Below are 18,283 nucleotides of genomic sequence, written 5' to 3'. Positions count from 1 at the left end.
CTTGTGTGTGCCCTCCTTTGGCTTCTCTGTGTGTCCAAATTTCCTCTTCTTATAAGGACAGCAGTCATACTGGATTAAAGCCTATCCTGATGACCTTATTTTAACTTAATTACCTTCCTTAAGAGCCAGTCTCCAATTACAGTCACATTCTGAAGTATAGGGGATTAAGGCTTCAACATAAGAATATGAAGGAACACGATTTAGCCCATAACAGCAGTGAATGCAGATTTCTTTCCATTTCCCTCTGATTCTTAAATATTTGAATTCAGCATTGTTCCTATTAAAATGCAGGGCTTAGAAATGCATCCTGCACTTAAGGGTAGCCTGACCAGTGTCTATATTTATCTATAATTCTAAACATTTAATAAATCACTAATAATCAATGTTCTTGACTCTTGAAGCCTAGAGATTCTTTTTTTCCTATCATAATCTTCCACATCCTTTATATGTAATATCAATCACTAAGGCTTTTTTATTCTCTCTGAACATCTCTGTTTTCTGGATTTTCTTTTCACACTTTTTTTGGTCCTTATTATAATCCTTTTTTGACAGCATTTATTCCTTAACCAATTCGCATGTCCCCTAGAATTACCTATTTTCCCCAACTCCTATTTTGCTTCCAGATTATTCTTGCTTTAACCAAAACCTTTTATTGTTCTTTTTTTCTCCCGTGAAAATTGTCCAGTTATTTTCTATCTTCTTGACATACTCCACACTTACTCTGAATGCAAACTTTCCTTAATGTGACCCCATTCTCCATATGAAATCATATTCCTCCTTACTTCCCAGTATGGATTTCCATCTCTGGACAGTGGGTGTCTCTATTACCACACATTTAACATTCCATCAGCAATCCTATGTTCATGGTGCTCCATATCCTTTAATAACCGTTTCTCTGCCTGATCCTTTAAGGACCAGTCGATTTTCTTCTCTTCCACAATATCCCTTCCACACGGAGTTTCAGTGTCTGCTGACTTGCTCCTTTCGCATACTTCTGTGTCACTTAGAGTTGGTGGCTGTTCATTTTGATATTTGGTTCTGTGTGATGTTACTTAACTTATTCGTGTCTTTATATTATTTTTCTCCTCAGCTCTAAAGGAGAGTATCTATTTCTTATAAATTCTTTCTTATCCCCATAATAGTGACTCCTTAATTTTTTTTCAAATGAGTACAATGTTCACTTGTCTTCAAATAATGTCAAAATAGCCTAATGGAAGACAAAGACATATGGATGAACAACATGATCCAAGATTATTTTTAAGACTGGTTTTCTTATTTAGAAAATATATGTATATATATTTTACTCTTTAGAAAGATTGTGTGCTTAGAATAACTATAATCGTTACTTCCCTCCAATACTAAAGGATTTGACTACAAATGTAATTTATTAACCTGCTGCCCGAAGAAGTAGTGCATAGTGTTGACTCTGTTTAATCATCTACTGAGTAAACTCAATGTGTTCTCTTCTTTTTTTTTTTTAATAACAGAACAAGTTTACAGTATGGAATTATGTGCTTAAAAAGGTTGAATTATGACAGAAAAGAACTAGAAAGAAGACGAGAAGCAAGCCAACATGAAATAAAAGGTAATATGTCTTTCTTACCAACTGCCTTCTTTTCTGGGGTTTTTAGTTTTCACTTTTATGAACCTAAAATACTGTGTGTGTCACAACTGTCACTAAGTAAACGTAAGTATTCAGCTGGCATAGTGTCGTCACTATTTCTTTCTCATTACTTTTCTGATTAAAACTTGGAAAAGGGTATTGCCAATTTATAAGATGAATATTCCACTTGAGGCATATTCTTGATTTTCTGAATTGAGGTTTATTCCTCTGAACCTATTAATTATACATTCTGTTTATCCTAAAGATGCCTCCACGTAGCTATTTTTGTCAAACTTTTAATAGGACATTCTCATTTTGACTCAGAGAAACATGGCATAAAATTTATTTATAGCAGTCCTTCTTCTGTTTATATCATTTGAATTTTATTTCAGTGCCCAGAAATTTTATTTTTGTAATATAGTTATAGAAATTACACAGGGATTTTATATAGACATTACATAGGAATTTTTCCCCTGTAAATGAGAATAGCCCACTACTAATTTTAGCTAGGAATGATTTCAGAAGCTTTGCTAACTGCTGCAACTGTCGTTTGTACAAAAATGTTTGATTTGATTGATAAGAAAAGACTCTATTACAGACTTATTAGAAAAGTACTGTATTTAATAATTAACTCTCTAAATGTTGAGAAATACCTTAATATACAGGGGAAAGAATTGTTTAAAAGGAACAATATGTTAAATCCTATACTTGTTAAGAGACCACTTTATTTTTCTTACTGTTGTCATTGAAGGAAAATTTAATTGTTCAGTGTAGGTATCTGCAGGATTTCTTTCAATAAAAATTATAAATCCTTTTACGTTCCTTTAAACTTTTTAATGGAAAAAGGGCTCACATTTTTTAAGGAAAATTTTGCATACAAACAAAACAAACTCTTTGTAAGTTCTATTTCTGTTTGCTACTACCCAGGAGCTGATATACAGAAGCATTTCATCAAATGAAACAAGTGTTTGTACATTAATTGTTCAAAGTTAGTCTCTTTGTTTCATCTTCATTTCCTTTAGGGCTTACTTTATATATGAAAATAGTATATATTACATGCTACCTTTCCTTCCTGTATTAAAGTTTAGCACTGTTTTATTCTTTACTTAGATCACCTATCTTAGACTTCTGTAATTTTCACTTGTGATAAACATTGTTAGAAATAACTTTTATCTTTGGTAGTTCTTGGCCAGTAGATGAGTTATAGTGGAATGGATTTGAATGCCTGTGAAGGTGATTGATTAAAAATATTTTTCTATATATGGCTCATTGGAGAGTAGACAGACGCACAATGGATTTTTTTCTAATACTTCATTTGACTCATTACTTTGGAGCCAGAAAGTGTTCTTCCATCATTCAAAATTGAGTTGTTTGATTTCACTTTATTTTGGGGACCCTGGAAATTGCAAGTTGTTTTCAGACCACTGTTATTCAGTTGAATTGAAATTTGGAGACTAACTGGCCAAAGACAGACCCCAAAAGGAACTCTGTGCTGGATCTAACAAAAGATACTGTAGCACATAAATAGATTTTATCCATGTGATAACCCCTTTGTGGTTTTCTTTTTGAAGTGTTTTTTGAATTAGATTTTATTGTGCTTGGTCTCACCACATGGAATGCTTCATACATAGATGAAAAGGAGAGAAATTACCCATTTGGCACTACGTCAAATATTATATTAGTATTTGGCAGTTGCTAGTTGGAGTGCAGCTCTGAGAAACCTACCAGATTCACTGTGGTTATACGCAGACAACTCCATGTGTTACGTACGTAGCTCGAGTGAGATCATAAATAGCCCGTTTCCTATAACAGACCTGATGACATTAACAGGAATAACTCTTGGCTGTGACTAGGGGTCTCTGTTATTATCTGAAGTGTTAATTAAGCTTCACCTTAATAAACAGCTTCCTGCTGTGAGGTGACAAGTGAAAATCAGGAGTCTACAAGCATTTAATTTGTTGCTAGGAAACAGTCAACACTGATCTTTAGCCATTTATTGTTTAGGTCAAGAGGATCCCTACAAAGCTTTAAAGTTAGGGCATAAATTTTGCTTGGAAACAGATTATAGAAAGGGATCAGATTTACAAAGTGAAAAAAAAAAAACCTATGTTGTTCTAAAGAAGAAATTTGGGATTAGTGTCTTACATACCTTCACCTTGTAAATAAATGTATTACTGTTTATTTTTTATTTTACAAATAACTACTGGTGAGGCAATGGAATTTTTGATAGACATATATTTACAGAAATGTGGTGACTACATAATGTACCATAGGCTATCAAAATATAGATACAGATTTCCAGCTCTAGAAAAAAGCAGATACTTCCTATTTACAAATCCATTTAGCATAAAGAAAACTGGACAGTTTTATTGAACTGTTGTCCCATTAGCTTTTAAAAAATGTTGCATTTTGTACAAATAATTGGAGAACTGTTACTATCAGCCAAACGTACTTGCCCAACTTTTGAAGTGTGTGGTAAAACCAGTAGTTAGAACTCATCAGTTGCTATCACCAGCAGCTCATTAATATAACCAAAATACAATACTAATTGACTTACATCCTATTTTCTGAGGTCTAACACCTCAGTGGGACAAGCTAATGAAAACTCAGAGCAAGGTATCTACTTTAAACTGACCCAGGGAGACCCAGTGAATACCTATAATATACAATTTCCGTACATAGTAAAGGTCCTTTGCTTTGCTGAAGACCTGGGGAACGAAAGAGCCAGAACTCTGAGGGAGACAGTAAACACCCTACTTCCTGAAGAAATTCATTCTGCTTTGGCTGGAGCAGGATCCAGTGATATGACCAAGGGAGATGGGCGTTTTGAGTCTTTCTTCACATTTCTCATTAACTAAATCCAAAGAAAGACCTAGAGCCTTTCTTTAAAGTAAGATTGTTCAAGCCACAACAGGAATTAAGTAGGGAGCTGTGAAGTAGATGTGGCTTCCAGATTCATATACAAATGCTTTACCATCGCAGTGGATGGGCAGAGATGAAAAAGAGCACAGACTACTCTGAGGAATGTCTACTTCTGACTGTAATGGAATACATTAAATCAGACGAGTCTTCAACCAAGAACAAATGGAAAAGCTAGGTAAATCAGTAAGCAGCTGTTTGATGGCTGTAGAAAGCAACTGAGACACCTAGGTCTTGAGAGGCCATGGTCCTGGTGTAAAGAGAAACATGTTGAGAGGTGAGCCTGGTATTCTCTACTGCTTGTCCCTGTTTTACAGAGCAGGGTAGGGAAAAATTGTAATTTAGAGGTGCCAAAGCTTCCAGGCCTTGAACCAAAATCCTGGAGAAGAGGGAAATAAATAAGCCTGGCATTCCAAGTGACAGGTCACCTGAAAACATCTGGCCTGACACAGGAAGAGAAGCAAAAGGATGAGTGATACAAAACAGACCGTTAGAGACATTGGACATAACAAGGAGTCTAGTTTAGGTGTAATTTCCGTGCCTAGGAATTCCAAAAAGAGAGGCAAGAGAGAATGAGGAAGAAGCCAATAGTTGAAAAGATACTGGTGGAGATTTATGGGAAAAAAATGAATGGAAACAACAAGCCACAGGTTCAAGATACTTTATGAATGCCAAGTAAGATTCAGAAGAAAAGGGCTGGGAGAACCCATCTAGATAAAGTAAAGCTGCTAAAAACCATGACAAAAATAAGACAAAATAAATAAACAACAACAAAAAAATTTAGAAATGAATATATTATGTTCATGCATAACTGAAAAATTGTGCTCTACAATGGAATTTGACACAACATTGTAAAATGATTATAAATCAATAAAAAATGTTAAAAAAAAGTAAAAAATAAAAAAAAAAATTTAGAATCTTCCAGAGCAGACACCACATTTATTTCAGATGCTCAGGAGAGCTGACTCCACAACTTAACGCCAGAGGAAAACAGAATGATATCCTTAAAATGCTGATTGAAACTGACTTTTCACCTAAAAATCTATATGTCCATTTAATATTAAAGACAGAACTAATATAGCGAGTGTCTGTTCTATCTTACTGTTGTTTTCTGACTTACTGCTTCAGGTGTAAGCAGTTTCTCCTAGTCTATATGCGGTACTTAGGGGGTAGTTTAAAAACACTCTGATGAAGAACCAGGTTAGATTCTCAGTTTGCTGTCCTAACTGAAGATCTGTGTATCAAGACACAAATAAGAAATGTCCCCATCTAGTGGTAAAAACCTTAAATGTCAGCCAGACCCCTTGAGCTCTAGAATGGAAACAAGAAACATTTTAAGCCATTATGTTCCATGTGATGGAAATGCTCTCATTTCAGTGATTACAAACACAATTTTAAAATGACAACTTCCTCCTGGGCTAAAAGTAGAAAAGATTTTTTATTAGAATAGTAAATGCATGTAACACAAGGGGGCCAAGTGCGTTACAAAGTGGATAAAGAAGTCAGCATAAATACTGGCCTGACCAGACACCTGTGGTTCATTTCAGCCAGTAGTTTTGTTTACTATGCAAAATACTGCAGCCTAAAATGATGCACATTTTTTCCTAGATGTGTTGGTTTGGAGCAATGATCGAGTTATTCGCTGGATACAAGCAATTGGACTTCGAGAATATGCGAATAATATTCTTGAAAGTGGTGTGCATGGCTCCCTTATAGCACTGGATGAGAACTTTGACTACAGCAGCTTAGCTTTATTACTGCAAATTCCAACACAGAACACCCAGGCAAGCCTCTCTGTTCTGCATTTGCACTATGTCCTAGTTTATATAAAGACAGAGTAAAGTTTTAGGAAAAAAAAAGAAAGTTGGCTATGTATTCACGATTCCTAATGGGACTTAGCTCAACCTTTGAAAGAGGTCACTGGGGCTTTAATTTCAAGCTACTGGATTTCTAGCCAAAACGAAATCATAAAATTAAGCAGAAAGGGATTTAGAAGTTATGTGGTCCAACCTCCCACTTGAATGCCAGATTCCCCAAAACAATGTCCCTGACAGATGGCCTTTAGTCTCTGTGTCTCTGAGGGGCAGTCATTTCTATTTACGTGTCTGAATTATACAGCCACTGAGCTTTGGGTATGCCATTGATTCCCAAGGCTGGATAATTATTTGAATCACTGGAGTTCCTTAAAATTTAAAATAAAGCTTGCAGTCTACATCACAGGCCTAAGAAATCAGATATCGAGAGGGCACAGGAATCTTAATTAGCTGCAGTTTTTCCAAATGATGATCATTGGCCAGGTTTGAGAACTACCTGCATAGACTTGATAAAAAAGTGAGTCTAACTTTACTGTATTTTTATTTTGTTTTTATATGGTTCAAAGTATGTATTAAAATATTTCATTGGAATAAAGTAACAAAGTGAGGTCAAAGTCCCTTGACCTCAGACATTTATGTGAGGCAATTTCTCCACTGTCCACAGACCAAAGAAAATTGCCCTACCTTGTATTTATAGCTAAAATTTACAATGGCTTATAGACATGGAGGATGAAAAAATTAAGACTCCATAAATAAAACAGGGTACTGGAATGTTTTCTAGGGTAACTATATTCTGTATGATTTTTTAAATCAAAATGTGATTTCAGTGATAGTAACTGTAATTTGATGTCAACAGGCAAGGCAGATTCTTGAAAGGGAATACAATAACCTGTTGGCTCTGGGAACTGAACGGCGACTGGATGAAGTAAGTCCTTATCTCTCATTCAAAAGGGATCTTAGTACAACTAATATGGCTTTCAATCACTAGTGCTGAGAAATTAAGCAGAGACTTATTCTGTGGATAAAATCTAGAATGTTACCCAGTATTAAATATTTAATTTTATTACTCATTTGATTTGAGAACGAACTTTATGAATTCATAAATATTATCATATCAGAAGTTAAAAACCCTAAGAAGTAATTTGAAATGACTTTTTTCATGAAGCTATGACAGCAAAATAATATTGAGCAACATTTTTTTAAATTATAAGCAATGATAACACTAGTCTTGATAAATCCAACTTTTTAATAAAGAATGTGCTTATTTCTTAAATAATCAGTATGTCTTCACAGGAAATTTTAGGATATTAAAATGAAGAGAAAAACCTTCTTTCAATAAATGGGAAGCTTTTCATTATTTTAGATATCAATATTGAATTTGCCTTAAAAACATATGAATAACATTTTAGTAGTCATAGGCTTTGAAAGCTGTAAGAATCTCTAAACATAATATATGAATGTTTAAATGATTTGGAAAATAGTAAACATGTAGGTAAGTAAGTAAACAGAGGGCGTTAGTGCATTCTGTGCCTTGAGAAACACTGTGGATTTTAATAGTCCTTCTGAGGTTTTCAAGGGTCTTTCTGGAAGAAATGGGAAGGAAACCAGAGTATGAAGTGGAAAATACAGAGATGCATAATTCTGTGTTGCATAATGAGGTGTTTCCTGGCTATAAAAGCGAATTAAAATAGTTCTGTGAATGAACCCAAATCCTAAAATGAGACAATAATTCCACATTCAGATGGGCAGAGCAGAGAAGCTTAGTTTTACAAAACTCAAGCTGTCCTTGGTGGAGGAGGTGATTTTATAGACATATATGCTCTACAGTCTTGACCTCAGCTAATTTCCTGTAAATGCTTATTCCTGTGCAATCAGGATAATGATTCATATGTTTTAAAATTAATGTTTAACTGATTTTAATTTTATATCTTGTTTGATAATCTTTTGAATCCTTATTCTTAATTGTTGAATCAAAAAGATAGTCTGCATAAACCCATACAGACTTTTAAATACAATTACTCTCCTAACTTAAAAGTTGGAAACGGAATTTTAATAAAAATGATTAAAGATCTGTCATATTGCTACATTCTAAAATGCTGACTGACCTGAAATAGAGGTCCGGGTAGAGATGCAAGTCCATGTGGGTTACAGTGTTGCTTCCTGGAAGTAATGAATGAGCAGAAAGGTCTAAACAGAATGTGACTTTCTGTCTTTTTCTTATTATTAGAAACAGCACATGATTTCATCATTCAAAACCTCTAGTCTCTTTTGTCTTAGTTTTTTGCTTGTTGCATTGTTTTTGCTTTTGCTTTTTGAGTGTGAACAAAAATAGCCAAACCTCTTGCCTAGAGCCAGAGGAGACTTGTTTCTGGGGTTGATCACATTCAGGTTCCACTGAAATAATTTGAGATGTGCTCAGTGCTTCTGCAGACTCATCTGAGAGGATATCCTTAGATGCAAGGGTGTCTTTTAACCTCATCTCATCGAAACCTCTTCCTGTGATGTTGTTGCTTATTGTTCCTATTAACTTTTTGCTGCAACATTATGTTGAAAGTGCATAAGTTAAGGAATCACGATTTAAATTCTCAAATTACTGGCATTTTTTGGAGCCCTTAACTCACACATTCTGAGAGTTACACATTTCTACAACGTACTGTAGTGTTTTGTAGTACTGAAGAATATTTATGTTCATGCAGCAACTTCTCCCAGATGAAAGAAGTCAGGGAAGCCACAGCTGTGAAATTCTGCTCCCTTTTTCCATTTGTACCCATGTGGGAGGTCCAGGGCAATGCAAAACTCAGCAGTTGAGAAGAGGAGCAGGAGAAATCTCAAAACTATAAAATGGCTACCACATCTAAACAAAATTTATATATTGATAATAAGGATTCTAAAAGAACCTGGTAGATAAATGTAATCACATAAATGATTTTATTTTTCCCAGCTTGACCTTGCCTGTTACTTAATCAAATTAGTAGCCTATGATGATGAATACCTTACAGTGTTACTTATGTATAACAGTGATAATGTGGGCTGAATATCTATAGTCCATATGCCAAAATGATGTCATCTGAGCTAGCAGGGTCAACCACGCATACTTAGCTGTGCCTTTAGGGAACTGACAGTCCTATTATGAGATGCTGGTATAAGAAGGTGAAATCTATGTATGTATGTATGTATGTATGTATGTATGTATGTATGTATGTAAGTGTATGATGTAAGAAGGGAAGATCTATATAGAATGATAAATATTTTCCTTAGATTAGATACAGAGAATAATATCAGTTAAATGCTAAATTACATATTGTTGCTTACCAATCCAGAGAAAATAATTGCCTCTGTGCAGGTACTTTGTGTATGCACAGAGAGGGAAGAATTTTTAGCATTAAGACATAATATAATCAGCAACCAGAATCACACTGTAAAACAGCAACCAGAGTTACACTATGCTTTTAGTGGCATCTAATGGGCACATGTATTTATTAGAAGGACGGTGACCAGCCTGCATAGATTTTTCAAAAAATTACAAGTTAATTCTGTTATCAGTTGAAATCTAACAAATGACAAATTAAGTTTCTTACACCAAATATAAGATATAGTATCCCATTTGAGCCAGGCTGTCTCAAATATAGATTTCCCATAACATATATCTTTTGTATACATAAAAGCAAACATCATGAAATATTTAAGTGTGTAAGTCAAATAGAGTTTACCCAACATTTATTCAAATAAGTAAATCATCTCCTACCATAAAACCAGTTGGCATTAAGTGGAACAAAACACGTCTAATATTCTTTTTGAAAAAACTCTAGGGTTTTATTTTAGATTGTAAAAGATTTTACTTTTATATATGTCTTAGATTTGAAATCTTATGAGTTTTTAATAAAAACATTTATATTTCAAGTCTCCTGCATTCTCATTTTGGAATCACTAGAACTCAAAAGAAAGCATAAAATTTCATGTGTATAGCTTCCAGACTGCATGCAAATAATCAATATTACATGTTTCTAAGCACACAGTTTTAAGCTCCTGGGCTAGTTTACCTGTTTTTATTGAATCAAATAATAACTCTGTACTGGCAGAGTGATGACAAGAATTTCAGGCGTGGGTCGACCTGGAGAAGGCAATTTCCTCCCCGTGAAGTACATGGAATCAGCATGATGCCTGGGTCCTCAGAAACATTACCGGCTGGATTTAGGTTAACCACAACTTCTGGGCAGTCAAGGAAAATGACAACGGATGGTACAGTAGTTTTGCATTTCTGCTTATAAAGTATAAAGCTTGTTTAGCAAATGCTGTCATTCTCTGATCTTGCACAGCTTTCTGGAATTGATTCTTGTCTTGAGTTGGTTTGCTCTGCTTGAAGTTTACTTTGCTTTCATTAGACCATACTCTTTTGTAAACTGCTAATGCATGAACTCATGGCACTTTATTCACATTAAAAAAAAATAATTTAAAATACCCCCCCAAAGGACAAATTTGGCTAATGTCCACATCTAGGAAGAAAAATAAACATCTGCATGATTTGTGTTTCTTTACTCTTCTATTTGCCAAGTAAATAATTTGTTTAGAAGTTGAATTTGGACTAAAGGTCCTTAGTAAATGGAAATTAACTCCACTGCCACCCTACATGTTCGAATATTGCAAGTTCTATATTTCATCTTAGAAACTCAGACTCATCAGATATTTTCACCTCTGACCAAGGCAGAAGGCCTTAAATAAACAAGCACAACTATGAGAAGAGAACTAAACAAACACAAAACCAACAGTAATTTCCCAACTAGTATTTCCTTCTGTGGACATTAGACTTGTGTTATATACGTCACAAAGGAAAACAGCCATTCTGGAGGAGAGACAACTTTGAGATGGCAGTCACTAAGTTATTTCTGTTTGGTAGGCATTAAGCAAAAAAGTCCCACTCTCTTTACTGAGACAGTCACCTAGAATCATTCTTTCTTTTCACGGTGATATTGTCATGGCATTTATACTTGTCATGGTTCCAATATAAACCATGATTTTTGATCTACATTTCTTCTAATTTGTTAATATTATTAACACGTTAGCAAAATTCATGAGGAGTTCAACACGATTAAAATGAGTGTAGAAGCTTTTCAATATTGGAGGGGGAAAAATCCATCATAACGAATTCTCGAAGAGCAATCTTTGCTTCAAAAACAGAGCACCCAGGGGAGCTGTTCTTGCTACAGATTTCATCCAAGGAGGAATGTACAACTTGAAAGCTCAGTTGAATCACACTGGAATAAATTTTCATTAGTAACTTGGTCTAGAGAAAAGGAAGACGAGTGGCTTCTATCTGAGAGAAAGAAGGTCTTTTAATACGTTTAGATCCCTTTCTGCAGGGAAAAAGAAATCTTTCTCATCTGAAATTTTGTACTCAATCATCCGAGTCCCTCTAAAGCCCTTTTCTCCGTTTGCAGTTGCCTCATCAAGACTGCAGAGGTTAGACAGCTCCACTGTTCGCACATACTCATGTTGACAAGGCACTCAAAGGAGGCAGCACTGACTTGCTGTGAGTAGCTTTCCTTGGCTGACAAAATACAAACCGCCAAAAAAATGGAACCTCCGTAGACTAGTAATATACACGAGACTTTTTGGGATGGCCTAGCAGTACAGAGTGAGATAACCCCTTTGAATTGCTCGAGGGTGGAAAGGAATCTATATTGTAACTCTTCATCTAGGATTTCCGATCACCGTCTGTCTGCTCTGGTTTAAGGTCTGTTGGAGGCCTGTCACTATCTTATTACACGTCAACAGGCTGCTACCACGCTGGCCTCTACTTTTTAGTAGCATTTTATATTGATGCACATAGCATTTTATTGATGAGAGTTTGGCACTTACAGAGTAATACACTTTTAGGTGAGTATTCTATGTAGGGGAAGCTGAAATAGGCAGACAGAATTCTAGCAGGTACACAGAGTCAAATAGTGGCAGAGACAGGAAAATGATTTGGAAATGATTTCATATGAAAATCAAAAGTATAACTGAAAAGTCTGAGCTATTAGTATGTTGTTTTTCATCAATGTGATTTATATTTGTTGAAAATGAAAAAGAATTCTAAGTATTATGGCATAAGAACAAAGTGAAATCACTTTATAAAAATGGCAGACAGAACTAACAGAAAACCTTGCTGTATAATCATAAGATATAAGGCATTTGCATTTAGAAAAATATTAATTGATGGAATCTACTTCCAAATCCGTATGAAAATGGAGTTTTGTTGAAAAACAGTGTTAGTAAAACTGTTGTTTTCCTAGATTATAAATGTTAAGAACTCATAAAAAAAATTTTTTTAACCCAAGACTGTGCTTTACCAAAATATTCTAACATTTATGACAAATTAATATTTTGGAAAAAAAAGACACTCTTTAGAGCAATATTTAAAACCAAATGTGTGCACAGGGATGGAGAGAGGAACAGCTCATCTTGTGCTGTTTATTCATTGCCTTGAACTAAAAGCTCCACACAGTTTATGGATGGTCTTTGTACCCTCATACAGGAGCTGATACGCTGCCTTATTTGGGTCACTATATGAAGCTGCTGCTGATACAACAAAAAGCTTTCAGATAAGAGATTTCATCTCAGAATGTAAAACCCTAACATTAAAATTTTAATTATGGTATATGATTCGGCATCTCATTAGGCGTAATCTAAAAGTATGTAATAATTTGGCTAAATAAGAGGCTTTCCAAAATTCTGTTTGTAATAGCTGCTACACATGACATGATAATTTCCCAGGAACTGAATACTTCACTAAGTTACAGATGACTATTTAATATTTTGAGTAGTGCTTGCTTCTTAGCTCTTGACTGATGGGTAGAATGACTCTTTTAACTATTTGCAATCTGTATTTTGTGCATGGCATTCTAGTTCCTATTTTCTAATTTTTACCATTAAATGGGATATAGGTATTTATTTCCAGTAAGTTAATATGGGACAACAAAGTTATATTTTGATGAAACACTAGCACTTTTTTCAATTAAAATAATTCAGAACACATTATTTATGATTTCTCTTGTATCAGGATACTAATTGCGATCTTTCCATAAGTGTATTTATTATGACTGGAAGGAATCAGTGACACCACATCACTGACCCAAATTCTTTATGTTATGATTATCATTATGTTTTTGTCACAATTAAATAAAGGTATCTCTTGAAGAGCTCTAAAATATATGAATTAGAATACAAATCTATTCCATGGAATAGGTCAACTCAACTCATTTGAGCAAGCTGGACATTTTTCAGAAGGACTGCTGACATTTTCTGTGAATATCTATCTGTGTTTATATCACTGCCACACTTTCCTTGACAAAATTGAGCAAATCTTATCTATGAAGCTCGCCTGCACAAAATTGGAGAAGAGCAAATGTTAATTACATAGAGCTATTGGTTAGACCCGAGATGATCTCCTCCTCATTGTCTGTTGGGACAGAAGTAGGCAGGATGCATGGAGGTGCACCAGGACTAGCAGAGGGAGATTTTCCTGTCTGAACCTTTCAGTCAACTAATGCTGTCCGTTACGTATTTTAGATGTCGTCTTTTCAGTCTACTCTACCTAAAGTGCACTACCGTCCAAGAAGACAAGCAGTGAAAACCTTTGTGAAGACTGAATTCTAAGGAAATAACCACAACTCATGGTTCATTTAAGCTGAAAATGTGATTTGGGAGTGGGGGGGAGTCAGATATTAAGTTTGATTAGTTTACTACAATTGTAAGAAAATACTTAAGTCATTTGGATAATAAGCACCATCCACATCATAAATTCTGTACAACAGATGCTTTTATGAAATGGAGCCACGCGTTTTACATGTTTTATTGTAATATACTAGGCATTTATGTATTACTGTGTATGTATTTCTTTTTAAATGTGTAAGTCTTATGTAAATGGATATAAATATGATTTTTTAAAGAAATAAAATATATAGTTCATGAAGTCTTGAGTGCAAACATTTGACAATTCCAAGTACTGTTTGTATTTTACCATTCCACCATTTTTACAGTTTTTGAATTGTAACAGTCAAATTGATGTTTCCAGGAAGCATGTCTTATGCTTCCACATGTTTCTCCTTCAAGTCTGTCAATCCTTAAAGCTGAAAACCTGCCTCTGATCATGTAAAAAAGAATGATTTAACCTGGAACTGGAGCCAAAAATAGACCTTTAAAGGCAATCAGGGATGTCCTATATCTTCAGAAATAGCACTGTGATGGCTCGATCTCCTTTTCAATACAGAACAAAGCCAAACTGTTTACAAGTCAAAAGCAATTATTAAAAAAGAATTTATAAAGAAAAAAAATATTATCTTCTCTTGTTACCTGTGGACTAAAGGAAAAAAAAAAACTTCTTTACTAAAAACGACATGTCCATCCAAACATCTTGAACTGCCAGCCAGCACTGTTCAGTGAATATCAACCACTGCAGAGTCTGAGGTCATTTCCACTGGAAAAAAAAAAAAAAAAAAAAAAAACCCAGAAACCCTTCCCTTTTGTCAGTGTAACAGGGCATTAGCCAGACTCATGTCTAACGTTATATGCTTTTAGCTGAGAAGGCCTTGTGACTTCCCTGAAGTCAGTCTTATCAGAGGAAATAGAAGAAAGACAGAATGATCAACATATATAATGTACAAAAATATAGAGGAGTAATCTCTTCCCTGTGGCTTTATTTGGTGGTGTTACTGTTGTTTATTCTTTGTTTATATGGGAGACTTAAAGGAAAACCTATTTAATAATAACAACATTTATCTAACTGCTGATTTTCTGCTGGTTGATCTTATTAAACGCAAGACCTGTCACTAGTAATTCCTTTTTTGTATTTGATTTGCTATGTTTGCACGTACATTACATTTGTTTTTGATGTCGATTTTTGTTTAACAGATTCAGTCAAAGGTAATGGTAACAGAAACCTTCTCCATTGTCAATAAAAAAAAAAGATACTTACAGTTCTCTGTTTAAGCTTTGTTTTCTAGTCACATCCAGTTTAAAAATTACTTAAACTATAATGAAAATCATGCCTTTAGTGATTCTCAATCTAATATTTGTCTTCAAAAGTGAGTCTGCCTCAAGAGGGAGCACTGAACTTGCTTATAAGAGTGATTTTAAAGTTTCTAAAAATGTTGCCTGATTAGAAGCAATGGGAAAGAGCTTTACTTACAGAAATGAAATTAATATAAAACAATGGTGTCATCATAATACAAAATAGATTTACATCTACTGTTATGCACAAATTAATTGCAGAAACAGTGCTTCTCCTTTAGAGATCACCTAGTAAGAAACAGTAATCTTTTCTACTAGACTCTAACACATAGGGATATAAAAGATCCAGCTAGTTGCCTCAAAGACCATAAAATATTTTTCAATGTATAAGATCATTTCTGCCACATTCTAATATCCATTTAATGGATTAAGCTTAGAACCTTGGTTTTTCTTCCTTTTGACCCTCTATCAGCCTTATGCATTTTCATATTTTTATAAATCAGAGACTTTACAAATATAATTTTCTATAAATAAGACTGTTTTTAAATGTAAAGCAGTTCTCATTTGTATATATTTAATGCATTTTCACAAGCAAAACAACTCAATTAATTGGCAAACACTTTTCTATAGATTTGAAAATATTTATATTTTAATTTTTCCAATATCTTACAGTAAAACATTCTATGAAAATACTGTAAGAAGAACTTGCAGAATTTATTTCAGCAAATTTAGCAAGATTACATTTTAGTAACATTGTTATTTTTAAAGACACATATAATTCAAAATATGTTAAGTACCACCCAGTGAAAGTGTTTTATGGTAAGTATTAAAATAGAAAATTCTTTTTATTTTCCTTCAAAAATTTAAGCAATCTGATGACTTGACTGTGTCTTTCTTGCTCCACATTTACTCTTATGAGAGTAACAGTACTCTCTCTGACCCTGCAAAGGAGATCGATTTCCTCAGCCAGATACAGGAAAACGCCACTTCCCCAGGCTTGTGCACTGTTTTCCAGTCCTACTCAGCTAGAAAATAACTCAAGCCTGCTTGCTCAAGAGTCCCTTCAGATTTGATTACCAGGAAAAATGTGCAAGAGGATCAAAGAGGTAAAAACCTTTACACAATTCTTGGATCTGCCTGAGTTTATACTTTGCAAATGAACAATGATACACATTCAGCTAAAGAATCTACCATGTCAAGTTAACTGAATTTTAAATGAAAAAAAAAATGCTAAGACATTAAAAAATGTATTATTTCTTAAGATTACAGTTGTGATAATGGATAAAATGTACCCAAAAGAAGAGAGAGTTTAAGGAATGCCACAGCTTCAAATTTTAAGTTGAAAGTCTATCTAAATGGTCTAACTCAGGCTACTAAAATAATTAAAGGGAACAACTAGATGAATATATTTTTCAGGTGTAATAATCAAAAAGTCAATTTAAGCAAATAACATTGTAATTTGAGAAGCCAGTTATTTTATAGCCTACAGTTCAAAAGAACCTAACATTTTCAGAATGTCTTTATACAAGTTGTCAGCAATTTTTATGAAACAAGTAAGTAAATAAGCTCTTATCTATTATGTCTCATACATCTTTCATGCACCCAGACTATTATATTAGGAGAGTTGCTCTTAAAAATAATGTTCCTGATGGACTGAAAGAGGATTACTTTGAGAACCATCAAGGACTCAGTGAGTATGGTATATTTTTGTTTAAATGCATTCTTTGATAACTGATATCATGTAGACCCTTAAGTAAGTCAAATTTATATCTGTATCTACTCTTTTAATTGGCACATTACCATAAGCTCATTAACAAAGACTCATTTTCAGTTATTATTTTTTAATGCTCAATAGTTTCATAGACGTTTACATGAAAAGATGTGCTTGGATGGGACAATTTTTTTAGCAAGTTATTTAAAAATTAGAGATTTCACATAACATTTGGATTTTTGGTTTCTCTTAAAACACTTCCTGGTCTTTAGCATTATGTAAAAATGTTGACATTTCTTTCTTAGGAGGTTTCCTTGCCAGTGTACCCATTTCTACATCATTCCCTTTCCAAAAGAAGCTGGAATCATTAAGAAGTACACAGTCAACTAAGAACCTGACAAGGGAGGGGCTCCAAGGAGCCCTCATCTCTCTGACGAGATTGGATTAACTGACTTCTAGGCTGTCAGGCAAGTTGATTTCCCTTGAATAAGTAACAAAAAGACAAAAGAGGGCTGAACTCTGGTACCCAGGCTTCCCTCAGGAAATGTGTGACTAAATAGATTTTCCTATCTAGGAAATCATGTCTAGATGATTACCTAAAACTTCCCATTTCATTCATTTCATTTAAATAACCATGCATGTGGGCATCTCAAGAATATTAGAAACTTTTAGAATTTCTATAAGAAAATTGACTCAACTTGAGTTTTAGATTTTGGTCAAAGCTGCATGCAGAGTCCTAATTTCAGGAAGTGGCTTGATATTAGTGTCATTTTCAATTAAAATATTTTGGGGGGGGATACAGTTTTTTAAAATCATACCTTGGATATATCTTTCTTAAACTGAAGTGCTGGAAAACCTGTAATGAGTCATGTTACCGGCAACTGGTAATGGTGCTAATTGGTCTAATCAAATACAAGGCACAGGTCTCTTACCAGTCTTCAAGTAGATTTTTCTTAGACCAAGCTTTACAATTCACAGTTTGCAAGTAATTTCTATGTAAATAATGATTTCTGGGAAATAATTCCAAAAACTTGACTCTAATTAGAAAAGTGACTCGAAAAAAAAGAAAAAAAACAAAAGAAGTCATGATGCCTGCTTCAGTACTTCTTCTATGTACCCAAAAATGCTGGGGTCTTCAATTGTAGGAGTCACCTGGAAAGAAGATTAAGAGTCAGATGAAGGCTCTTCCTTGAACCCCTTCTACTCTTCTATACAATTAAACAATTATGTGCAATCTTGTTTTCCCCA

General features: G+C 34.3%; 2 protein-coding genes across 5 annotated transcripts in view; one reads left to right on the top strand and one right to left on the bottom strand.

Annotated features, from left to right (window-relative positions):
* Positions 1 to 15,282, top strand: part of PPFIA2 (PTPRF interacting protein alpha 2) — a 389,841-nt gene extending 374,559 nt beyond the window's left edge. For 2 of the 4 annotated variants that reach the window (XM_064491562.1, XM_031463070.2), the window contains 6 exons: positions 1,488 to 1,585; positions 6,131 to 6,306; positions 7,193 to 7,261; positions 10,416 to 10,575; positions 11,772 to 11,863; positions 13,885 to 15,278. In XM_064491562.1, coding sequence (XP_064347632.1) covers positions 1,488 to 1,585; positions 6,131 to 6,306; positions 7,193 to 7,261; positions 10,416 to 10,575; positions 11,772 to 11,830 — 562 coding nt within the window. In that variant the 3' untranslated portion in view covers positions 11,831 to 11,863; positions 13,885 to 15,278. Of the gene's footprint in view, positions 1 to 1,487; positions 1,586 to 6,130; positions 6,307 to 7,192; positions 7,262 to 10,415; positions 10,576 to 11,771; positions 11,864 to 13,884 lie in introns of all 4 variants that reach the window. The other 2 variants (XM_064491563.1, XM_031463072.2) reach the window with 2 other exon arrangements.
* A 1,866-nt stretch (positions 15,283 to 17,148) lies between these two features.
* ACSS3 (acyl-CoA synthetase short chain family member 3) overlaps positions 17,149 to 18,283 on the bottom strand; it is a 133,504-nt gene continuing 132,369 nt past the window's right edge. Inside the window, exon 16 of the mRNA XM_010975095.3 lies at positions 17,149 to 18,187. Within this exon, the coding sequence (XP_010973397.2) occupies positions 18,119 to 18,187 (69 nt within the window). The 3' untranslated portion in view covers positions 17,149 to 18,118. The remainder of the gene's footprint in view (positions 18,188 to 18,283) is intronic.

Source organism: Camelus dromedarius, chromosome 11, assembly GCF_036321535.1.
Source record: "Camelus dromedarius isolate mCamDro1 chromosome 11, mCamDro1.pat, whole genome shotgun sequence".
NCBI lineage: Eukaryota > Metazoa > Chordata > Mammalia > Artiodactyla > Camelidae > Camelus > Camelus dromedarius.
This window is presented reverse-complemented; position numbering and strand designations above follow the sequence as displayed.